The sequence below is a fragment of the Erinaceus europaeus genome, chromosome 19 (genome assembly GCF_950295315.1).
Source record: "Erinaceus europaeus chromosome 19, mEriEur2.1, whole genome shotgun sequence".
NCBI lineage: Eukaryota > Metazoa > Chordata > Mammalia > Eulipotyphla > Erinaceidae > Erinaceus > Erinaceus europaeus.
The window spans coordinates 46,328,096-46,354,954 of record NC_080180.1 but is presented as its reverse complement, the minus strand read 5'-3'; the positions used below and the strand labels follow the sequence as shown (position 1 = coordinate 46,354,954).

The 26,859-nt window shown below is 35.8% G+C and overlaps 1 protein-coding gene across 3 annotated transcripts in view; it reads right to left on the bottom strand.

Moving 5' to 3' along the window:
• PDGFC (platelet derived growth factor C) overlaps positions 1–26,859 on the bottom strand; it is a 223,287-nt gene that overhangs the window by 107,832 nt on the left and 88,596 nt on the right. For 2 of the 3 annotated variants that reach the window (XM_060178906.1, XM_060178907.1), the window contains exon 3: positions 15,454–15,514. The exons of the other annotated variant lie outside the window; for it this stretch is intronic. In XM_060178906.1, coding sequence (XP_060034889.1) covers positions 15,454–15,514 — 61 coding nt within the window. The remainder of the gene's footprint in view (positions 1–15,453; positions 15,515–26,859) is intronic. 3 annotated transcript variants of the gene reach the window in all.

Genomic DNA, 26,859 nt, shown 5'->3' with positions numbered 1-26,859 from the left:
ACAACAAGGGCAACAAAAGGGGGGAAAATAATAAAATGGTTAAACCAACAAAAAGAAATATTGGAGAAATGAACTAGGACAAGAGTCCAGCTAAAAGACTTCAAAGATTGAAGTATGAAATAATGAGGTCAACATCCAAACACTAGTTAAGGAAATAATCACAGGAGTGAGTAAAGAGTTTGAAAGAATTGTCATCAGAAATGCAGAAACAATGAATGAGACTCTGGAAGAAAACACTAATTATCTGAAGGTTATTAGAGAGCTGAAAGCTGCAATAGCTGAGCTGAGAACACAACTAGCTGAACAAGATAAAACCGAAAAAAAAACGGTAAAAACGGTAATAAAATAGATGAACTCCAGAAAACAGTACAGGGGAGAGAAAACAGAATAAATGTGGCTGAAAACAGAATTAGCAAGATTGAAGATGATTAGAGACAACTAGAAAAGAAGTAAGAGATCTTAAAAAGTGATTATAAGATACTGAAAACAACAACAGAGACCTATGGGAAGACTTCAAAACAAACAATATATGCATTATTGGCTTACCAGAGGAAGAAAGAGAGGGAGGGAAAGAGAGCATTCTTCAGGACATACTAGCTGAGAACTTCTCTAGTCTAGACAACATCAAAGACATAAAGGTTCAAAAAGCCAAGAGGGTTCCAAACAGAAATAACCCAGACTTAAAGACACCAACACATTATAATTAGAATGGAAAGGAATAAGAATAAATAAAGGATCCTGAAGGCTGCAAAAGAAAAACAAAGAGTCACCTACAGAGGAAAATCTATAAGTTTAGCAGCAGACTTCTCCACACAAACAATATAGACCAGAAGAGAATGGCAAGATATGTATTGAGTGCTCAATGAGAAAGGCTTTCAACCAAGACTACTGTATCCTGCTAGACTGTCATTCAGACTAGATGGAGGCATAAAAGCCTTCTCAGACAAGCAACAGTTGAAGAAATCAACTAACACCAAGCCTGTCCTGAAAGAAGTTCTGAAAGGTCTCCTATAAACAGTCAGACCACCATAAATATTCCATATATCAGAACATTCTAAAACTCTACAAGAATGGTGTGAAAATCTCTTCAATCTTTGATATCAGTAAATGTCAGTGGCCTGAATTCACCTATTAAAAGGCATAGAGTAAGAATATGGATCAGAAAATACAACCCAACAATGGTGCTGTCTACAGGAAACCCACCTAACTCAACAAGACAAACACAGACTTAAAGTGAAAGGAAGGAAAACTATAATACAAGCCAACAGCCCACAAAAAAGGGCAGGGATAACTATTGTCATATCTGACACAACAGACTTTAAAAATAAATAAAATTTTAAAAGATAGGGATGGACATTAATGCTCAGTGGATCAGTCAATCAAGAGGACTTAACAATTCTTAATATCTATGTACCCAATGAGAAGCCATCTAAATACATCAAGCATCTACTGGAAGAGCTACTACAGTATTTTAACAGCCACACAGTAATAGTAGGGGACTTCAACACCTCACTCTCTCAACTTGAAAGATCATCCAGGCAGAAAATCAATTAAAACATGAGGGAGCTAAATGAGGAGACAGAAAAACTAGAACTATTGGACATTTTCAGAGTCATTCATCCCAAGAAACTGGAATACACATTTTACTCAAGTCCACATGGATCATTCTCAAGGATAGACCATGTTAGGCCACAAAGACAGCATTAGCAAATTCAAGAGCATTGAAATCATCCCAGGCATCTTCTCAGACCACAGTGGAATTAAACTAACACTTAACAATCAACAAAAGATTAGTAATAGTCCCCAAATGTGGAAGCTAAACAATATACTACTTAACAACTACTGGATCAAAGAGAAAATAAAGGAAGAAATCAAAATGTTTTGAGAGTTCAATGAAAATGAAGACACAAGCTATCAAAATATTTGAGACACAGCTAAGGCAGTAATAGAGGGAAGTTCATAGCCATCCAAGCACACATTAGGAAACAAGAAAAAGCACAAATAAACAGCCTTATAGCACACCTTAAAACCCTAGAAGAAGAAGAACAAAGGAACCCTAAAGCAACCAGAAGGACAAAAAAACTAAAGTGAGGGCAGAAATAAATAACATTGAATATAGGAAAACCATACAAAAGATCAAGGAAACTGAATGTTGGTTCTTCGAAAGAGTAAACAAAATCAACAAACCTTTAGCCAGAGTCACAAAACAAAAAAGTGAGAAGACCCAAATAAATCAGATTGTAAATCAAAGAGTAGATATCACAACAGACACTGCAGAAATTCAGCATATCATGTGAGGCTTCTATGAGCAACTATATGCCACTAAGCTAGAGAATCTGGAATAAATGGATGATTTTCTAGATACCTACCAACTTCCAAAACTAAGTAAAGAGTATCTAGTTAACATGCACAGGTCCATTACAGCTAATAAAATAGAAATAGTTATCAAAAATCTCCCCCAAAATAAAAGTCCTGGACCAGATGGTTTTACAAATAATTTCTAAAAACCTTCAAAGAAGAACTAATACCTCTACTTTTAAAAGTCTTCCAGGAGATTGAAGACACTGGATTACTGCCTTTCAGCTTCTATGAAGCCAACATCACTTTGATACCAAAATCAGACACGGATACAACTAAAAAAGAAAACTACAGACCAATATCTCTGATGAACATAGATGCTAAAATATTGAACAAAATTTCAGACAACCATATACAGTAGTATATTAAAAAGATTGTTCATCATAACCAAGTAGGGTGTATTCCAGGCATGCAAGGTTGGTTTAATATATGTAAATCAATCATCGTGATCCACCACATCAATAAAAGCAAGACCAAAAATCACATGCTGATGCAGAGAAAGCCTTTGATAAAATACAACATACCTTTATGATCAAAGCACTACAAAAAATGGGAATCGATGGAAAATTCCTGAAGATAGCGGAGCCTGTATATAGCAAGCCTACAGGCAACATCATACTCAATGGTGAAAAACTGGAAGCATTTCCCCTCAGATCAGGTACTAGATAGGGTTGCCCACTATCACTATTACTATTCAACATAGTGTTGGAAGTTCTTGCCATAGCAGTGAGGCATAAGCAAGGAACTAAAGGCATACAGATTGGAAAAGAACAAGTCAAACTCTCCTTATTTGCAGATGACATGATAATATACATAGAAAAACCTAAGGAATCCAGCAAGAAGCTTTTGGAAATCATCAGGAAATACAGTAAGGTGTCAGGCTACAAAATTAACATACAAAAGTCAGTGGCATTCCTCTATGAAAACACTAAGTTAGAAGAAGTTGAAATCCAGAAATCAATTCCTTTTACTATAGCAACAAAACAATAAAATATCTGGGAATAAACCTAACCAAAGAAGTGAAAGATTTGTATGCTGAAAATTATGAGTCACTACTCAAGGAAATTGAAAAAGACACAAAGAAGTGGAATGACATTCCATGTCCATGGGTTAGAAGAATTAACATCATCAAAATGAATATACTACCCAGAGCCATATACAAATTTAATGCTATCCCCATCAAGATCCCAAGTACATTTTTTAGGAGAATAGAACAAATGCTACAAATGTTTATCTGGAACCAGAAAAGACCTAGAATTGCCAAAACAATCTTGAGAAGAAAGAACAGAACCGGAGGCATCACACTCCCAGATCTAAAATTATATTATAGGGCCATTGTCATCAAAACTGCTGGTACTAGAACATGAATAGACACACTGACCAGTGAAATAGAAAGCCCAGAAGTGAGCCTCCACACCTATGGACATCTAATCTTTGACAAAGGTGCCCAGACTATTAAATGGGGAAAGCAGAGTCTCTCCAATAAATGGTGTTGGACCAAATGGTTTGAAACATGCAGAAGAATGAAACTGAACCACTATATTTCACCAAATACAAAAGTAAATTCCACATGGATCAAGGAGATGGATGTTACACCAGAAACTATCAGATACTTAGAGGAAAATATTGGCAGAAATCTTTTCTGCATAAATTTTAAGGACATCTTCAATGTAACCAATCCAATTATAAAGAAGACTAAGCATAAACCTATGGGACTACATCAAATTAAAAAGCTTCTGCACAGCAAAAGAAACCACTACCCAAACTGAGACCCCTCACAGAATGGGGAAGATCTTTACATGCCATACATCAGACAGGAGGCTAATAACCAGAATATATAAAGAGCTTGCCAAACTCAACAACAAGAAAGCAAATAACCCCATTAAAAAATGGGCAAAGGACATGGACAGAATATTCAGCACAGAAGAAATCCAAAAGGCCAAGAAACACATGAAAAAATGTTCCAGGTGTCCAACAACAGATGAGTGGCTGAGAAAGTTGTGGTATACATACACAGTGAAATACTACTCAGATATAAAAATTGGTGACTTCACCAATTCAGCTGATTTGGATGGACCTTGAAAAATTCATGTTAAGTGAAATAAGTCAGAAACAGAAGGATGAATATGGGATAACCTCACTCTCAGGCAGAAGTTGAAAAACAAGATCAGAAGAGAAAACATAAGTAGAACCTGAACTGGAATTGGCGTATTTCACCAAAGTAAAAGATTCTGGAGTGTATGTGTGTTGGGGGGGAGGAGAGAATACAGGTCTAAAAAGGGTGACAGAGGACCTAGTGAGGGTTGTATTATTATATGAAAAACTGGGAAATGTTATGCATGTATAAACTATTGTATTTACTGTCGAATATAAAACATTAATTCCCCAATAAAGAAATTTTAAAAGGAACTTATGAAATATGATTAATAGTATACTAAAATGAAGCAAGACATAATCCATTAAAATATAATCACTGAATTATCACATTGGAAAATGAGAACTGTGGTGCCACAAATGATTATACAAATACCTGCCTTTATTTTATTTTACTTTTTTAAAATTTTATTTATTTACTTGATAGCGACAGGAAGAAATTGAGAGGGAAGGGAGAAATAGCGAGAGAGACAGAGAGGCACCTGCAGCACTGCTTTACCACTTGAAAACCTTCCCTCTGCAGGTGGGGACCAGGAGCTTGAACCTGGATCTTTGTGCACTGTAACATGTGCGCTCAACCAGGAGCACCACCATTTAGCCACCTTGCCTTTGTTTTCTATATGGTGACATATAAAGCTAATTTAGGTCAATGACGAAAAAAGAAATGTGGGAGCCAGGTGGTGGCATAGCTGGTTAAGCAAACATGGCACAAAATGCAAGGACCTAATGGTCCAGGTTCAAGCCCCCAGATCCCAACCTGCAGGGGAGTTGCTTCACAAGTGGTAAAGCAGGTCTGCAGGTGTCTTTCTTTCCCTTCTCTGGCTTCCCCTCTTCCTCAATTTATCTCTGTCCATCCAACAACAATGATAGCAATAATAACAACAATGATGGTAAACAAGGGCAACAAAAAAGGGGAAATAAAAAATAAAATTTCTTTAAAAAAAAGAAAAGTGACAAAACTGTAGAAATAGAATAATGTAAGTTAGCAGCTTTTCTGATTGATCTTTGATACAGCTCTCAGTGCTTTTAGTCTTGTTTAATCCCTTTCTTTATTCCTAATACTTTGGTAACACAACTCACTGATCGTAATAACAGGCTATCTCATAAACGTCCAATTGGAAATACCGAGTGACCTCAAGTTTTAAATGACTTTTGAAAATAGAGATGAGGTCAAAATTGTGGCTTCAATTTCTCAGTTTTATGCATGAACACTCCCCCATCCGCCCCCCAGAATCCTTTAATTTGGTGAAATACACCAAACCCCATATAGGTCTGCTTTGTGTTTTCCCTTCTGTTTGTATTTTTCAACTTTTGTCTGTAAGTGAGATCATCCCATATCATCCTTATCTTTCTGGTTTATCGCATTTAACATGATTCCTTCCAGCTCCATCCAAGAGGAAGTGAAGGAAGTGAATTCACCATTTTTAATATCTGAGTACTATTCCATTATGTGTGTATATATGTATATATCACAACTTACTCTGCCACTTATCTGTTGTTGGACACCTAGGTCCCTTCCAGGTTTTGGCTATTACAAATTGTGCAACTAAGAATATAAGTATACACAGAACTTTTGGATGGCTGAACTTTTTTTTTGGGCTCCTTAGGATATATCCCCAGGAGAGGAATCATAGGTTATATCCATTTCTAGCCTTGTGAAAGTTTTTCAGACTGTTCTCCATATAATATATCTTAGAAACAACTGTGTTTAGACCTCTGCGCTATAGAGACACGCGGTATAAAAGCTGCTATAAAATCAAAATTTTGAGGTGATTTCTTACAAATCACTAGAAAATCAATATATTTAATTATGCTCACAGCTGCTTGGATCACATGAACTATTTTTTTTTTTGTTCCCTTCTCCCTCCCCCCACCAAATTCTTCAGCAGCAATTATAGTAATTGCAGAAAATACTCAGCTCTTATCAAGGTTAAGGGACAAGCTGTTTTATTATTGAATAGCTAAAGTAACTTATAATGTGTTTTAGGTGTATTTTCTTTCTTTTTTTTTTGGTATATCTGCAATTTTTTCATTTGTTCTATTCTATTCTAGACAGAGAACGAAGACAATGATAAAGAGTGGGATATCACAACACCCTTCTGACATCTATGGACTTCCTCTGGTGCCATGATGTTCACACATGGTGCATGAGTTTGAACCCAAACTCACGTATATTTTTACAGATTTCATCACAAAACAAATGCTTCATATCACCCAAGGCACCCGATTACAAATACAGTAATGTTTCTTCTGTTCTACACAAACTAAAAAACAATGTGTCTATTAAAAGATCTTCATTCTATTTTCACCTCTTTAGTGAAAAGAACTCATGACTAAAACATACATATTTAAAATGAGTTTACATCTTTTTTCCCCCTTGGAACTCACAATTCCTTTCAACTATAATTTAGCATAATTTGAAGACTGAAAAGTCAGGCTTTATTTGTGGCCAAAAGAATTGTAAATTTACTTTTAAGTTAAATTGCTGCTCCTAAAATTTCATCTCCAAATGCAAGTGAGGTTGACTACCAAACACATATGATTTGCACATTGTCATAGATTTATGTAAATCTCAAGCAGTTAGACCTATCATTAAAGAGAAGGGGGAGGGAGAGAAGGAGGCAACAAACATTAAACTACAAAATTAAGGCTCTAAACTTTGAGTTCAGAGGTACAGACACCTATCATGGGGAGATACGAAACTGTACACATGTAACAGCTAATATATTATAAAGTAGTATTTCTCTCAGTAAAGTGAATTAAAAAAAACTTTAAAAATTCATCTTTCCAAATAATTAACATTTCTGTTACTTTAGGAATGAAATGTGTACTTTTTATTTACTATGCTAACAAATGTTCGTCCCTTACCCAGTGGATAACAGTCAACGAAAGTACCCATAAGGCAAATACATGTATATATGTAATCAAATCACTAAAATGTTTACTATATTTTCAAATGTATCCTGAACAAGAACAGATCACATTTATCTTAGGATGTTTCACACAAAACAAGTAAAATCATTAAGTACATACCATTCTATACTATCTCTTAAGGTAGAAAAGTTTGCTTTCTTAAAAAAAAAATTACAAGATGTGAAATTATGTATAAAGACACTATAAATCCCAAGGAATTACATGTTTATGAATATTCATTAAGTTTGGCCTAAAATGGAAGCAACTTCAGATCTGTCATGTAGTGCATACAGTTAGTCCTTCAAAGATCTTGATTATGAAAAAGAGCAAGACTAAAAGAATCACAACAAGCAATGACAAAATATAATACTTGAAAATGTCATATAATTTTTTAAAAAACATTTTTTGTTTATTTATGAGAAGACAGGAGGAGAGAAAGAACCAGACATAACTCTGGCACATGTGCTGCCGGGGATCGAACTCGGGACCTCATGCTTGAGAGTCCAAAGCTTTATCACTGCGCCACCTCCCGGACCACGAAAATGTCATATAATTAATACAGACTGCATCAAAAATTTTTTTCTGGCTCCTACATAGCTCATTTAGAAAGATGAGGAATCTACTGAGGCCCAGTTGGTGGCACATCTGGATGAGTATGCATATTACCATGTACAAAGTCTCAGGTTCAAGCCCTTGGTCCCCACCTGCACAGGGAAGCTTCAGGGGTGGTGAAGCAGGGCTACAGGTGTCTCTTTTCATTTCTCCCTCACTCCTCCGTCCCTCTAGTTTCTCTGTCTCCATCTAATAAATAAAGAAAATATTTTTTAAAAGATAAGGAATCGGGGGTCGGGCGGTAGCACAGCGGGTTAAGCGCAAGTGGCGCAAAGCACAAGGACTGGCATAAGGATGTCGGTTCTAGCCCCCCGCTCCCCACCTGCAGGTGTCTGTCTTTCTCTCCCCTTCTCTATCTTCCCCTCCTCTTTCCATTTCTCTCTGTACTATCCAATAACGAACGACATCAACAATAACAATAATAACCACAACAAGGCTACAACAACAAGGGCAACAAAAAGGGAGAAAAATGGCCTCCAGGAGCTGTGGATTCATGGTGCAGGCACTGAGCCCCAGCAATAACCCTGGGCAAGAAAAAAAAAATAAGGTATCTATATCTTTTTCTAAACTAGTGTTTTAAGTCCAGTAGTAGAGAATCAGTTTTTAAGAAATGACCATTTAAGATTCTACTTCATAAGATAATTATTTTAGTCCTCAAGGTAAAATATATTCAAACATCATATACTGAGAAGTGAATATGTTTCAGTGTATTATTGCAAGGGCTAGTGAACTCAGAAACAAAGTGGTCTTGTCTTCTTAATGGGGCAACTTCTAAAACTGTAATTTAGCATAATTCCTAGCTATAATATGGTAACTTGGAAAACAGACAATAGTCAACTACCAAAATTCTCTTCAGTCACATTCTTTAGAGCACCACTCAGTTCCCATTGTACATTCCTCGGGATCAAATATTTTAATTGTAATGTATGAAGTACTGTCTCTTCTACCACATTATGAACTTCTAGAAAGCAAAACTGTATTTATGAACTCCATGAATAGTGCATAGCTCTGTACCTGGCACATGTTACCATCTAATAATACCAATGGCAGGAAGAAACTTGACTTCCCATAAGTTGGCAAAAGATACTTTACATTTTAATTCAATTTTTTTAACCCTTCATTCCGAAGTTGCCACAGGCTGCACATATACGGGTAAGTTGATTTTACAATTGACACTCCTCCCCAGTTCAACTCCTTTAGTTCATATAAACTATCTGATTCATAGTCCATCTATTATAACCATTGCTCTATAGATAGGTCAGCTGGAGATCATTAGTCACTACTGAGATCTGTCATTCCCTTAATACTCTGGCTGTTTTCAAAAATATTACCCTAGTGTTATAGTCATTATTTTACCTTAACTCCACTTTACAAATCAAACAATTCAATAAGATATGTTATTTTCAGAAAAGTTATGTGATTGAAAAGCTTGTTTTAATAAACTAGAGGTGAAGACAGTATCTTTTAAGTTCATGTGAAATAGTTATATAAATTAACTACTTTGAAAACTGCAAATCAGTGTATATGCAAAGGAGAATTTCTTCTATTGTATTCTTATTCAAGTACTATGAGTGATAATTATTATTAAGTTTTATTTTTTTTAGTTTTTTTTATGGGGGAATTAATGTTTTACAGTTGACAGTAAATATAATAGTTTATACATAACATTTTCCAGTTTTCCACATTAACAATACAATCCCCACTAGGTCCCCCTCTGCCATCATGTTCCAGGACCTGAACCTTCCCCCAAACTACCTCAGGGTCTTTTATTTTGGTGCAGTATACCAATTAACTTATTTCTTTTAAGGAATATTTTATTATATGAAAACTATATTTTTAATAAGTGATTTTGTATAGAGTATATGGAAATAAAGTCATATTAACATATTTAAAGTATTCAGGTTTAAGTATTTCAGAGATCTAAAGATTGTTTTGTACAACTATGCTACATTGGCCATATGTATAAGGATTCTAATTTCACAAAGGTGAAAATGGTGAAAGAGGGAGTCAGGCAGTGGGTTAAGGGCACATGGTACAAAGTGCAAGGACTGGCATAAGGATCCTGGTTCAAGCCCCCGGTTCCCCACCTGCAAGGGAGTCTCTTCACAAGCAGTGAAGCAGGTCTGTAGGTGTCAATATTTCTCTTATCCTCCTCTCTCCATTTCTCTCTGTCCTATCCAACAACGACGACATCAACAACAACAGCAGTAATAACTACAACAACAATAAAAAACAAGGGCAAGAAAAGGGAAAATAAATATTTTTTAAAAATTTAAAAAAAGAAAAAAAAAGAAAGAAAATGGTGAAAGAAATGAATCTCTGAGCAGTGCACGCAGACTTCTACTCCCCTACCCTATATTGATTCTGGCAAGAGTAAAACAGGTAACTGATGGAATTTTGTCATTGCCTTGGCCTAATATTATCCTTAGGGGAGAAAAAGTGAATTCTATTGCAGCTAATGAGAAATACAAGACTTTAGTTATTATTGCTCTGTCAGCAATGGTTAGAAATGGGGCCTTATTTTCATGAAGAACACAGCAAATCTTCCACATGGAATGAGAGAAATCTGGAATAATGAGCCTCTTCTCAGTATCCTCCATCTCCACTGTGAGAATGCCAATGGATAAAGGATGGATGTACCCTACCCAGAAATACGCCTTGGAAACCAATGCAAGTTTATTTATCTCACTGCATAGGCAGCTTTAATGAATCACCAGAGCAAAATTAATGGCTTTATTATTTTTTTTCAACAGTTGGAAATTAGACCATTTTAGGGTGCGGAAGAAAGGTCCGCGGCTACTATAGTCATCAAGCTGTCAGAATCAAATCCAGTTTGATGAAGAAGCCGAGTACCAAGTAGGCAGAGGATGGCAACACAGAAAAACAAGGGCTAGATTCTAATTCAAACCACAAAATAAACACATCCCAACTTTGGCCATCAGACTAAATAAGTATCTCCTAGTAATGAAGCCAATTAACTTTCTTTTACTGGCAAGTAAAAACCATTACCTAGTGAGCATGTTTGGGGTTGCCTGAGGTAGTCATGGTTTGGGCTTGCTGTCTGGGGTGATAATTCTGTCTTCTGCTTTCATGCTCAAATATCCCAATTGTCATAATAAAAGACACAGCAAGAGTTATAGAATTCTTTGGGTACTGAAGCATGAGACACAGAAATGGCAAAGATTTGACAATATAGCATTCTAGCCTTAAGGAAATGGTAAAAAAAAATAATAAAATAACCAATTTTGCTTTTTATATAATGGGATAACATTTTTAATGAAAGCTTAAGTATTAAAGAAAGACAAATTGGCGATAATAGTCTTACCTATGAACACAGAACCACCTTAATGCCTTTATTGCACATCAATTAGTAATGAATAGAAGTGAAAATATAGTGAAATAAGTTTAGGTAGTGCTAAACACTTTATACTAGATGCTAGGAAGAGGCAAAAAGCAGATTGTCGAATAGGTAAGTTAGGAGTAATGCACCTTATAAAGGAAATATTAATTTAAAAAAATAATTGAGGGGCCAGGCGGTAGTGCAGCATGGTGTGAAGCACAAGCACCAGCGTAAGGATCCCAGTGTCCCAGTCCAAGTCCCCAGCTCCCTGCCTCTGTGTGTGTGTGGGGGGGGTCGCTTCACAAGCAATGAAGCAGGTCTGCAAGTGTCTTTCTCTCCCCCTCTGTCTTCCCCTCCTCTCTCGGTTTCTTTCTGTCCTATCCAACAATGACAGCAATAACAACAATAATGAACAAAGGGGAAAAAATAGCCTCCAACAATAATGAACAAAGGGGAAAAAATAGCCTCCAGGAGCTGTGGATTCGCAGTGCAGGCACCAAGCCCCAGTGATAACCCTGGAGGCAAAAAACAAAAAAACAAAACAAACAAACAAAAAAAACCCGCTAACTGGTGGTCAGGCAGTGGTTCACCTAGTTGAGAGCACATGTTACCAAGTGCAAGGACGCATTCTCTATCTGCAAGTGTCTCTCTCTGTCTCTTCCCCACTCTACTTCCTCTTCCCCTATCAATTTCCCTCTGACTTATCAAACTAAAAAATAAAATTAAATAAATATGTAAAAACTCAAGCTAATTCATTTTCATTAGCTAATCAATTATCTTTTTTAAATATAACTAATTTCTTGTGCTTTTTTTAAAATTAAAAAATTTAAATTATCTTTATTTATTGGATAGGGACAGCAAGAAATCAGGAGGGGAGAGATAGTAAGAAAGCAGAGAGACACCTACAGCCCTGCTTCACCACTCACAAAGCTTTCTCCTGCAGGTGAGGTCTGGAGGCTTGAACTCAGGTCCTTGTGCATTTTCATACATGTGTTCAACCAGGTGCGCAACCACCCAGCCCCTCTAATCAACTTTCTTATTGAATTAAACTATTCTTCAATATATAGAAATTTTTTCATAAAATATTCTAGGTCCTCAAAATAACTGCACATGAAGTAATATAACTATGGCAAAAAATGGTTAATGTGATTACTTCACATCCATATTATATAACCTAATTTAGAGAAACTTCTCTAAGAGAAAAATACATTCAATACAGAATTCTTTATTTTTAATTTTTATTATTTATTTATTTATTCCCTTTTGTTGCCCTTGTTGTTTTATTGTTGTAGTTACTATTGTTGTTGCTACTGATGCCGTCGTTGTTGGATAGGACAGAGAGAAATGGAGAGAGGAGGGGAAGACAGAAAAGGGGAGAGAAAGACACCTGCAGACCTGCTTCACCACCTGTGAAGCGACTCCCCTGCAGGTGGGGAGCTGGAGGCTCGAACCAGTATGCTTATGCCAGTCCTTGCACTTGGCACCACGTGAGCTTAGCCCGCTGCACCACAGAGCAGCTCCCTCAATACAGAATTCTTTTTGTAGATTCAATGTTTTGTCTTTTTTTTTTTTTTAATCTGCACTGGACATATAATTCACAACAATCAGACCGGATTTAATCATCATTTTCGAATATGGTAGTCAAAATCTCCTTTCTTTTTGTTAGTGCACAAAGGCTAGGAAAAAGTCATGATATTTTAGTGGGAAGATGTTTAAGATTAATCAGTGAAAACTTCTCTGGAATTATATTCAAAAGCAGGGAAGGTGATTTTTTTTATTCTGTACCAATTATTTTCTCTAATGTTTTCAATGTTATTGAATGCTGTCAACAAGTGATAAAGTGTTTGCATCTCCACAAACACTAAGATTTGTATGTAGCACTTATGGAAGGGACTTCAGTTTCAGCAATATTTCTTTTTTTAATTGTACTTATTGATTGATTGATTGATTGATTGATTGATTGATAGGATAGTGACAGAAATCAAGAGGGAAAAGGGAGCGAGAGAGTGAGAAAGACAGAGAAACCTGCAGCACTGATTCAACCCATATGAGGCTTCCCCCAGCCCTGCAGGTGGGGATGGGAGTTTGCACTTGGGCGCTTGTGCGCTGTAACATGTAAGCTCAATCTGGTGCACCACTGCCTGCCCCCTGAAGCAATAATTCTACATAACAGCATCGGAGAGAACTGAAGATTAATTAACTGGGACACAACTGTTCCTCATAGGCTAACATTTAATTGTGACTACTGTACCTGACCAGAAAACATCATTATGCCACCACAGATTCTACCCCTAACAACACTAGTCAATTTTAAAGTAATGTTGAAATATGAGTGGCATATACAAGTGAGACTGTAAGAGAAATGAAAGCTATAAGTTAATAATAAGGTGCATGTTTTGATGGGAAATTGAGTAACTTTTCTCTAACCAAAAATATTTAAATAATATTTATGATACTATATCATGCCACACTATTCTACCAATGACATTATTTTGTTACCTAGCTGGCCAATTTTTTAAAAAATAAATCATCAAAAAAATATTAAGTAGACCTCCTTCAAAGAATAAACCAGGCTTTAATATACCCTAGAAAAAATTCTTCTGCAACAACTATCTAGACAGTAAGTTTTAAAATCACATCAGAGACCCATATTCAAAAGGCCCAATAAGGGTAGTAAAACAGAGAAAGGGACAGACTTAAAAACATGTATGGCATCATTCAAAAGAGAGACAGAATTATATTTTACCAAGTTCATTAGAAATGACATTAGTAAGGGGAGACTGATTAATCAGTAACACATCATTACAACTAACTCCTTAAAATACCCACTTCCCTATCTTCTGATTTCAGTGAAGACCTTGAGGATATGACTGTCAGATTGGACAATGTCAGATTTGACAAGAAGATGTGAGGATCTGTCTTTATGGTATTTGAACTGTTATATGAGAGTAATCCCCCCCCCACCCCGTCCACAAATGGACCAGCTGCATTCATGACCTCCCAGCAAGTGAACAGACCTGTCTGAACAGGACATTCTACTGAAAATTCTTGCCCATGAAATCCAATTTTAATGTTTCAAACTATTCAACCACATTCCCTATAAATCCATCTAGGCCACTTCTGAAAGAAAAAGGACACTTGTCACACTCTTCCAAGAAGAAAAAGAAGAAGAAGAAAAAAAAAAAAAAGCCCCCTCAGGGCTAGAGGAAGCAAGAGAAGACTAACAGGAAAAAAGTACAAATTATACTTTATTTAATTGCAGCTAGTGAACAATAGTTATTAGCTTGACAAATGACTATAACTGGTATTCTCAAGTTGAGATAAGGATTTCTAAAGAAAGATATGCATAACATAAGCACCATGAACAACTAGAGAAATAATTTAAAATGCATGATATAAATTTATAAAACTCCATGGCTATACAACCACTTAAATCATCAAAGTAGCTAGTTTATAGCAGTTACCAAACTTCAAACTTTGTGTTCTTGCTAAGAAAGAACCCAAACCAAAGATCTCTGAAGAGGAAGCAATATATCAAAATAAAAATTGATACAAAAATATTTGAAGGTTTTGCTCATACAAACAAAATTTTCATTCCATATTTTCTGCCAATGTAAGTACTTACAAATGATTATTAAAAAGTCTAAGGACTCTTAGAATCATCAAATGCACTTTGATAAACATAGTTCTACTCTTTCTGAAGTATAATGGTCAAAATACTATGCCAGAAGAAATTACCACTAATAATCAGAGAATACAGAAATGAGAATCAAGACATTTATTTCAGTGAGCAATCTGAAGTCTGAAGATTATTAGAAATGTAAAAACAAAACTAGATCATTGAAATGCCTACATGGAAACTAGAAACATAAGAGAGAATTAAACTACCATTGGAAAAGGAAAATATTCAAGTCTACATTTGCTCATGTAGATCAAGTAAGGATATTTTTTAACCTAAACACACACACTTCGCTAAGGTTCATTATCACAACCTCAATTATGTGAGTACATGAGAGTGTATGATAAGCAACAGCAAAAAAAATATCAGAGTAAATGAAAATATATGTTTTTCTTACCTTTTAAATGTTCTTTCTCCTCTTTTCTATGCCAGTCCAGATGCTTGGGTATAGTTCCTCCCTGCCAGTAGATGGAGATAGTAAAATTGAGTCTTTTGGTGACCTCAAATCCTAATCTAGGTGGTTCAGAATCTTCAATTTCAGGTTTTGGAAGTAAAAAATAAATTGGGTGGTTGGAAAGACACATTTGGCTTATAAAAATGATTATTGAGTCTGTCAAATTAACTTTTTCTTTTTTTTTTTTTTAGGTACCAATTTTTAAGGGAGAGGGTCTTGGCTGGCATAGAAAAAAAATAAAAGAAAGAGCATTGTGTTTTAGGGGATAGTCCCTTGACTCTTCATTCTTCCCATATCTTGCCCAATTAATCAATGATTGCCTAGTGAACACCTATTTAAATGTGGTTTACTTGGGAATTGCTTTTACATACATTGCTTATTTAATATCTTAACAATAAGTAGGAATTGTGATCCCCCAACATTTGTACAAATAACTATATTTTTCTTTTTCTTCTCTTTTTTTTGCCTCCAGGGTTATAGCTGGGGCTCAGCGCTATGAATCCACTGTTCCTGGCAGCCATTTTTTCCCATTTTATTGAATAAGACAGAAAGACTGAGAGAGGAGTGGAGATAAGAGAGGGAGAAAGACAGACCCCTGCACACCTGCTTCACCGCTTGTGAAGTGACCTCCTTGCAGGTGGGGAGACGGTGGCTCAAACCCAGATCTTTGTGTTGGTCCTTGTGCTTAGTACTATGTGCGCTAAACAGGATGGGCCACCACCAGACCCTGTAACTGTATTTTTCTACTTCTATATGGAAAGCTGATGACTGCTTGCTAATTTCTGTAATTCTCCAGATGTTCAGTTAATGGCTTCTCAGATTTAGGAAGAATTAGCTTTTTTCTTTCTTCCTACTGTTAAGACCTGGAAATTTTTAGGAACTTATTTGCTACATCTGAGAGATTAATTCTTAAGTGAATGCTTTCCTATTAGTGTCATTGTCTAACTCTACCTGCTCGTAAACTCTTTGTTCTCTTACGCTTGGTAGTATCTACAATGCTTCTTATCAAGGTAGATTCAAACAGCAACTAGAACAACAACCCCACCAAATATTTTTGTTTAATTGTGTTGGTGGGTTATTTCTACTACCACATGATAAAAGAAACATTTTTATTTTACCAAGAGCTGCTGACTTATTGAATTCTGGCTCTGCTCCACTGATCACGATAACAGGGTTGACATTAGTTCTATTTTAACTTATAAAGAGTCTGTCAGACTTTAGCAGTTCATAAAAATAATAAATCTCGGGAGTTGGGCGGTAGTGCAGCCAGTTAAGTACACGTGGCGCAAAGTGCAAGGACCAGAGTAAGGATCCAGATTCGAGCCCCTGGCTCCCCACCTGTGGGGGAGTCCCCCACAGGCAGTGAAGTGGGTCTGCAGGTCTTTCTCTCCCCCTCTCTGTCTGCCCCTCCTCTCTCCATTTCTCTCTGTCCTATCCAAAAACAACAACAATAACTACAATAATAAAACAACAAGGGCAACAAAAAGGAATAACTAAATAATAAATAAAATGTTTAAAATAATAATAATAATAAATCTCCATTCAGATGAGGTGAGAGGTCATTAAAACGTGCTTGTTAATTGGGGTTAAGATGAAACCTTACTCTGAGTAAAAACGGCTTGACCTTCAGAACAATGTAAACCACAAATTCACTTACTTTACTATGCCATTTTAAGTTTCTGTGTGTAGTCTAATATTTAAAAATTGCTGAAAGGTTTTGGATTTTGCCTACGTTTTGGTTTTCTTTCTTTTTTTTTTTCACTTTGACTTGTCACTATTTAGTTCCCCCAAAGCATAATACAGTATCTCTCTCATAACAGACACTCAAGGGGTTGTATTTATTTTTTCACTGCTGCTTAGCAATCATTTACGAATTTCGTCTGCAAACATATTACAAACAAAGTGTGATATGTAAAGAGAATAACATATGGGTTGCTTCCTGGCCTAACATTACATTGTGGAGATCACTGGCTTAAGGAATGTGACCCAAATCCTTCACCATTAGATAGGAGAAGATAGCACCAATCTATAGCCATGTCATCAAATGTGTTTCTATGAAACAGAATTATTCTCTTAAAGTTATGCCTGGAACAACTTCACTATAATCTGAGATCTCTAAGACAAAACTTCAACAACTGTAGATTTTATCTAAAGAGCATTATCACAATCAGGGGAAATGGTATTTCTCCATTCTAAAAACCAAAGTATCTGCTTAAAAACAAACAAATAAACAAACAAAAACAGCCAGGTGGTGATTCTCTGATTCAGACTTTAAGCACACATAAGTATGTCAAGCAATGACTTTCAGATTGTCTCATCCTACTTCCCATCCTTAGCATAATTCTAAGATCAATCACGCCTTAGCTTTATACTTTAGTTTTTCTGTGCCATGCAGGTCAGAGGTATAAAAGGCAATGCTGAAAACTGATTGTCTATATTATGATACAGCTTAAAAAAAAAAACACCTCAGCACCAACAATGTAAAGAACATGCCCATGTGATGATCTAGACAGAAGAATATGTTGCAATAATGGTGGAAGTTTCTGAGACAAAAACAAACCTTGACATGATTTTCTAAATGTCTATAATTTTCTGTCCCTTTATAATTGCCAGAGTTATAAAATAAGGCCTCAGAATTTCTCAAGTATGCTAAACTTCTAAACTAGGTATTAAAGCAAGAGCTTTATTATTATTATTATTATTCTTTTACACCAATGGCTTGAGGAAGCTTTGAAAATCTGATGAATGCTCAGACCAGAAAATTATATGTTTAGATGCAGACCTACATAGTTTTCCTAGTCACATACTATTTCAGAATATTAACCCAGCCCCTAGACGTTATCTCTGAATCTTTGTATCTAAAAAAATAATGCTTACAATACTTTCTTTAAAAATAACTTGTACAAGAACCCAAAACAAAACAATGGATTCTTCACTCCAGAATCACATGGACTAACTGCCCTTTGGTGAAATAACATCAGTGTAAAACAATAAGCAATATGATGATTAAGACTTTTAAGAAGAAATGCAGTCTGACTAGACGAAGACATCACCAATACAAAGAACTTTAGAGGGAGGCCAGGCTATGGTTCACCTGGTTAAGCACTCGCATTACAGTGCACAAGGACCTAGGTTCATATGCCAGGTCCCTACCTGCAGAAGGAAAGTTTCACAAGTGGCTCAGCACTGCTACAGAGGTCTCCTTATTTCTCTCCCTCTCTACTTCCACCTCTCCACCTCTCCACTCAATTTATCTGTCTCCACCAATAAAAAATAAATAAAAATATTTTTTTTAAAAAAGAAAGAACTGAAGAGCAGTAATAAATATAAGCTCCACTACGGAAGATGCCCCAAATCTGGCTACAGGCTAGCGTGATAGCAGAGCCTCTTCTTTTTATAAGAACTATAAAAGGGACCCTTAGGATAAGCAGTAGCAGAGGTTGGTGTATTTTAATGTATTTCTTATTGAAATGGCAATGCATAATTGCACTGTGTTAAGTTTCAAGGATGAACTGATTAACTTACAACTGAATTATAAATTAATGTGAGTGGGCAATGATCTCTTGAGCCAGGTAGTAGACCAAATAGCATGCATTATCAGATTGGATTCTGGTTCACTTATGACTGAATTAGTAGTATACTTTTAATTCAGTGGTGCCTCTTCCTCATTACCTCTCTGTCTCTCTCTGCTTGTCTTTCTCTCTAAAATAAGAAAAGATGTTTAAAAGATGGCCCAGAAGCAATAGAAGCACACTATATAAGGTACTGGTGCCACAAAAATGGGGGTGGAAAGGAATATAGCATAATGGTGATGTAAAAATACCTTTATGTATGAGACTCCAAAGGCTTGGGTACAAGTTCCTTATACAACCACAAGCCAGAGCTTAGCAGTGCTCTGGTATTTCTCTGTCTACCCTGCTATCTTATTAAAGTAAAATACACTAAGAATTGAAAAAGAAAAGATAGAGAAAAATTTATAAGACAATATAAAGCGAACAAAAAGTGAGAAGCCAGGAGAGCATTCTGACACATGTGGTGAGAGGGATCAAACTAGATGCCTCAGGCATGCAAGCCCAGTGTTGTACCAATGAGGTATTTCCCTGGTCTCAAATGATATCTTTTTAATCTAAAACTAATCGTTGAGCTGGAAACTTCATTTTTAATGAGTCACTTTAAAGTCAAAATTGTAGTACCATGAAGATAAATTATTCTCAAAATGATTCTCATGGAAACATTTCTATTTAAGAATTATCTCTGACCAACATTGAAAATAGTAAAGGATAGGCCAGTCCATCTGGTACAAGACCAATCTAATAAGCAAACAATAAGCAAGCACACCCAAAGGGAACAAAAAAAGTGGTACAGTTAGTAACAAATCTCCCCAAACTAAAAGCATACTATTTGTGTGTGATTAAAGAGGTAAACAACATACACATTTGCAGAAAGTGAGTTTAAAAAAATGTTTTCTATCAATGAACCACCAACCACCAGTGAGAAGCTATGAAAGTTACCGATTGATATATCTTCACCTACTTGTTTTATTTTTTGCCAAGTAACACCACTTCCCAATTCCTCTCCTACATACATCTTAGATATATACAAATGCATTTTGTATCAATAAACTCTATGCAAATACAGATTCATCTTTCTCCAAGGTTTTGTCCTCAGTCTTCCTCCTGGATTTTAAAATCCAAGTACTTCCTGAATTCAAATACCTTCTATAAACATTTGGTCTTCAAATATGTAGCAATAGCTCAGCATTCTTTTCCAAGTCATACAACCACACTCCCAAGTGTCTCACTAGTCCTTTAAACTAATACATCCTAGTCCAAAGTCTACTTCCTCATCCCATTTATTTTCTGATTTCTAGTGATGTCTCCATTTTGGCACCCAGTTAGCATCACAATCTCATCATTTTTTACTTCAGCTTTTGTTTAAGATACTGTCTAGCCCCTCCCACCTTCTGCACCCCATAATGATCCTGGGTCCATACTCCCAGAGGGATAAAGAATAGGAAAGCTTTCAATGGGAGGGGATGGGATACAGAGTTCTGGTGGTGGGAACTGTGTGGAATTGTATCCGTCTTATCCTATGGTCTTGTCAATATTTCCACCTCACAAATAAAAAAAATAAATAAGTAAATAAAACATTTAAAATTTAAAAAGAATCTATTAAAAGAAAAGGTACTGTCTGACCAATTTAATAAGGTTGGGATTAGTTTTAAATGAAAGATAAAATAGCAAATGGTTAGTGTTCAGGACCCATTGGCTACTGTTTTTCTTCAACTGTCTTCAATACGGATTACTCCATTTCTTCACATAGCAACCTTTCACTCATTCATTAACCTGAGTTTTGTCATCTTGAATAATAGTATATCTGTACATCATTCAGACACCTGCAGCACTGATCCACCACTTGTGAAGCTTTCATTTTCAGGTAGGGGCTGGAAGCTTAAACTTAGGTCCTTGAACATTGAAATGTGTGTACTCAGCCCCACAATGCATATCTGTTGAATTAATAAAGTCATATTTATCTAATGATATAACTTAACATTTTATTTTTTACCACCAAGGTTATTGTTGGCAATTAGTGCCTGCACAACAAATCCACTACTTGTGACTGCCATTTTTCCTTTTCTTTTTAAAGTTTATTTTATTATTATAGAGATAGAAACAGAGCGGGAGAAGGGGAGAGAGGGAGAGAAAAAGCCAGACACCAGCAGCCTGTGCCACTGGTCTTGAAGCTTCTTCCTCCCCTGTTAGTAGGTACTGGGAGGGGGTCAAATTTGTTTGAGCATAGTAACTTGTACACTTTAATGTTATTGGTTGCATTAATGCCAGATCCCTAATGACATGTCTTAAAATGTAAATACCTAACAGTCAGACTGTTTGTATTAACTGTCTTACTGTTGTGGATTCTTATTATCCATTAAGAGGATACCAGAAGATCTAGAATCACAGTCAGAAGTCGGGATTAAATTAGCAAAGTCTACTAAAGAGAAATGATTTATTTCTTCCCCACTTCATGCCTCTACCTATTTCTTCTCTCCACTTGTCCTTACACATTAATTACACTGCAACAAGTCTTCCCCTCGTCTCCATTTTAACCTGTTAAGGCTTTTTTTTTTTTTTCTCTTCACAACTCTAATTCACATTTATCTCACCTACAGGGGATTTCTTTAGAAGTGAAGACTGGCAATTTCAGCAATTTCATTGTGTTATAAAACCACAGGGCCTGAGTGAAATTAAGGAAGTGCTTTTTTCCTTAAATCTTGAATGAGAAGATGAGCATATGCCATATCATTATCTTCTCTTGCTACCCCATTCTAAGGAAGTTTCCATTTTTAGTATGCTGGTTCTGTGAAATTAACTCTGCTCCACAATCCTGCTATCCCTGCTTTATTTAAATGCCTTTTACTTTCCTTACCTGCAAATAAATTGATCTGACAAAGTTGTTTCCACAAGATGCATCAATCCAAATTTATTTATAAAAAAAAAAAAAAGAAATATGGACAAGGTGCTTCAAAAGGTGCTCAGTCTTTGTGCTGCTAATATATGTATTATACAGCAAGATGATTAAGAAATTCTTTCAGGCAGTCGGGCAGTAGTGCAGCGGTCAAGCACATGGACCGGCGGAAGGGTAAGGATCCCGGTTCGAACCCTGGCTCTCCACCTGCAGGGGAGTCATCACAGGTGGTGAAGCAGGTCTGCAGGTGTCTGTCTTTCTCTCCCCCTCTCTGTCTTCCCCTCCTCTCTCCATTTCTTTCTGTCCTATCCAACAGTGACAACATCAATAACAACAGCAACAATAAAAACAAGGGCAACAAAAGGGAAAATAAATATAATAAAAAAAATTTTTTTTAATTTAAAAAGAAATTCTTTTTAGGGTGGGGGGTATATAGCATAATGGTTATGCAAAGAGAGTCTCATGCCTGAGGCTCCAAAGGCCTAGGTTTACTCCCCCCACCACCATAAACCAGAGCTGAGCAGTGATCTGGTAAAAAAAAAAAAAAAAAAAGATCCTTTATATACAGACCCAATTCCTAAAGGTAACTAGGTGAACTTTTCCTCATCAGTCTACATTCACACAATCATCCAAAGTGTAAACTAATTTTAATGAAATGCATTTGTTTATGACATCCTGCTATAGTTATAAAAAATTTAAAAAGTTATGTATGCTTTGCAAAAATATTGGAAAGTTTCAATAACAACTATCAAAGATAAGAAAACATTGAATGGTAAATGACTCAACATGGTAAAAGTACACCTGAAAGGAGAAAAATCCCATGTGTAAATAAAATGTTCAAAACCAAGAGGTGTGTGTGAGGTGTGTGTGTGTGTGTGAGAGGTGTGTGTGTGTGTGTGTGTGTGTGTGTGTGTGTGTGTGTGTGTGTGTGTGTGTGTGTGTGTGTGTTAGTCTATGGTGCAAAGAAAAGTAATGTGGGAAGGAAAAGGCCATGGTCTTTCATATCCCTTCCTGTTAACTGCTCATTGCAGCTGCAATGTCTCTTAAGCAGATGCCAACATAGTGATATTTAATCAGCTTATAATGGAAAACACACAGAAACGTCTTGCAAATATTAACACTAAAAAAAAAAAAAGGCAAATAGCAGGAACTGGAACAAATTTAGGCAATTTCCAGATGAATAGATGAATGTGTCTAAAAGAGATTTAATACTATTTTCCTTGAGAAGATGAAAACCAATATAAACACAAGCAGTCAAGTTAGAACTCACAGAGTCTAATCTAAAAGCTCCTAGGCCATTCTTAGTTTTTTTAATTTATACTTTGATTAATGAGAAGAACTGATTCAAGGGGACCTGGCGGTAGAGCAGTGGGTTAAGCACATGTGACACGAAGAACTGATTCAAGTAAAGTTTTAAAATTAAAATTAATAAAAATTATTCTTAGTGAATCCTGAAAAACTGATTTATTGCCTTCCATAATTTTAGAGTTTTCAGTTATTTTTGCTCAACATGTATATTTGTGATCTTGTATATTACTAATTACAAAACATGCCTAAAATACTAAATTCAGAAGTAAATTAGTTAAAACAGACTCTAGGATAATCACTTGTTTTTTTAGTATTTATTTATTTATTAGCTTTTGTTGCCCCCTTTTTTATTGTTGTTGATATCATCCTTGTTGGATAGGACAGAGAGAATTGAAGAGAGGAGGGGAAGACAAAGAAAGGGAGAAAAAGACACCTGCAGACCTGCTTCACCACTTGTGAAGTGACTCCCCTGAAGGTGGGGAGCTGGGGGCTTGAACCGGGGTCCTTACGCAGGTCCTTGTGCTTTGTGCCACCTGCGCTTAACCCACTATTCTTCTTCTTCTAGTGTTTGCCCTTTTCCGTAGCCAGTCAACAGCATCAGGTTGAGCCTGATGTAAAGTTTCGAGACCTCCTTTGAATCTGGAGAAGTGGCAGTCGTTGACTATGTGGGTCATAGTCTGTCTGTAGCCACAGGGGCAGTTCGGGTCGTCTCTGGCTCCCCAGCGATGGAACATAGCGGCGCACCGGCCATGGCCTGTTCGATAGCGGTTGAGGAGGGCCCAATCATAACGTGCTAGGTCAAAGCCGGGTTGACGCTTGCAGGGGTCTGTGATGAGGTGTTTGTTCTTGACCTCAGCTGACTGCCAACTCTGTTTCCAAGAGACTGGAACACTATGCTACTGCCTGACTCCCAGGATAATCACTTGTTAATAAGAACTGTTTAAAGTTATGTTGCTTAAGTATTTGAAACATGGATTTAAATGAAAACTATTCAAAAGTATTACTGAAAATCAGATGGATTCTGTGGATGGTTTATAGGTATTATTTGATAGTCTGTTGTATGTACACACTATTGAAAATAAACATTAGAATCCTGGTCATTAGTGGCCCCCAGAAAACTAAAGGTATTACACAAGTATATGTTGATTTCATGGCTTTATTTTTGAACTGCTGATTATTATTTGAACTAGAAGGTTATATTTAAAAGTTTCACTATAAATCTATAATCTTTTGCCACTCACTAATGAATTTAAGGATTTTATGAACTTAGACTAAGGTTACAAAATAAACATATAACAAAAGGTCACTAATTTTTTTTAATTTACTATTGTAGTATAAAAATTCTACTCATTTTAGTTATATTGGGGGCATTTTAACAGAACATTCTCAGTTAATGTCTCTAGATGTGTAATATACTGACATTTACACACATGTACACACATCACTAAAACTAAATGTAAAAACATGGCATAAGTGTGAATATCTGTATCTCCAAATAATAAATAATATAATATAATAAATAATAGATTTATTATATTATATTATAATAAATCTATGATCTTCAGAAAATACGAGTAAGACTAGATCTTCGAATAAAATAAAATGTGATGAAGCTCTTCTAGCACATACACCAGCAAACATTATTTGATGCACTCTGACTGAAATACTTTACTGACCAAAGACCAGAGTATGACTTTTTGCTTTTCTTCTCTTTTTTTCCCTTTCTTTTTAACAGAGCACATATCAGCTCTTGTCTTATGGTGCTGTGGGGGAATGAACCTGGGACTTTGGAGCCTCGGGCATGAGAGTCACTTTGCATAACCATTATGCTATTTACCCCTGTCCCCCAGTATGACCTATAGCACACAATGAACTCATTCTGTCTGCATGTCTAAAGTGCATTTGTCAGAATTACGTATTTTAAGCTTATATACCTTCACTATTCTCTAACTGAAGGACATGTTTAAAATTTATCTACTTAGCTAGACTGGAAATTACTTAACTCCACAAAATAAGTCTGTGTTTTCCTTTTCAACATTCCTTGTTAATGCTGATACTCACTATAAAATTTCAAATGATCTTATCTTTGATAAGGAATGACTGCACAAATAAGCATTAAATGCACATTAATTTCAGGATTGTTGCTAATTATAAAGTTCATCTATAGTCAATCTTTTGTTAAGACATTAGCTATGAAGGAAAGTGTATATATGTTTGTATATATGCTGCTAAAATAGGATAAGATTTACAAAGCATTTATTATTATGACCGCCACTCAGTACTATTTTTTCAACATTTTTATCCATCAACATTTGCACAGTAGAGTCAGACGAATGAAAAATGGCTAAACAAAGGCATTCCTCCCCTCTCCTCTTATCCCAAATTGGCTGTGACTTAGAGAATTAGTCCAGATTACTTAGGCTCTGAACCTAAGTAATGGAAATAACATTTCACCCAGAGAAGCTCTAGCACTGTGGTATCTCTCCTTCTCTCTATTTAAAATGGAAGGAACAAAAAAAGGTGACTGAGAGGGAAAATGACACATGTGCAAGGCCCTAGATTCCTAAAAATAAATGAATAAATAAATAAATAAATAAATAAATGTATAAGTATACATTTATTTTGTATACATTGTATATTTTGTATACATTGTATACAAAAGCCTTGATAAATCTTACAATTTCACCTGTATCCTTATAGCATTCTCCCTTTATTACAGTAAGGAAAGGTTAGTCCCTGTTGGGTGTTCAAAGTAACTATTCTTATTTTCACAAAGTATTGTGAAATTCTTCCACATTTGCAGACAAAAAAAATAACTAAAAATGAAATCAAATCAACTATTTAATCTCATAAAGCACAGTTAGTGTCAGGCATTTTAGATTTAGTGAAAAGCAATGCATTTCACATTTAGTAGAAAGTGTAGCAGTAACAAAACAAAAATGAATTCTTCAAACCAAGCAAATAGTTTTATTAGCAAATAAGATACAAACAGAAAACAATAAAGCTATTGATCACTCTCTCTACATTAAAATATGTATACATACTTAAGTTATCTACTCCAAGTTCCATTTTTGGATATGTGTGGACATTTTATAGCTACTGAAGAGAATATGCTAATTTTCTTTATTTTTTTTTACGAATAACACACTATTTTTCCATTCTTGAAATACACAGTTCTTTCAAAGTCTACCATTATCTTCCAAGTAAAATTATGAATTACTTTCATGATTATATATTTCCTGGCAAACTCCCCAGACTAAATTACAATATCTCAAATAGTATATAGTCTTGTTTGTTCTGCCATTTGAATAATTCATGACTAACAATCTATTCTTAAATGGAAAAGTTATGTCTTCAAAATTTGGCCTTCTTAATTATCTATTAATTCCTTTGTAGCTTTGAATAAAAAAAAAATACAAAGCTACCTCATCATCTGGGACCTTAGTTAGGGAATCCTTGGATTCCCACACAGATATGACGGGCCTTTAATAGATCCCTCTCTCTATCATCGCTGATCATTTCAATCAGGAACATCATCATAAGCCTTCTTGTGGACATCTTCAGGAACTAGCCCTC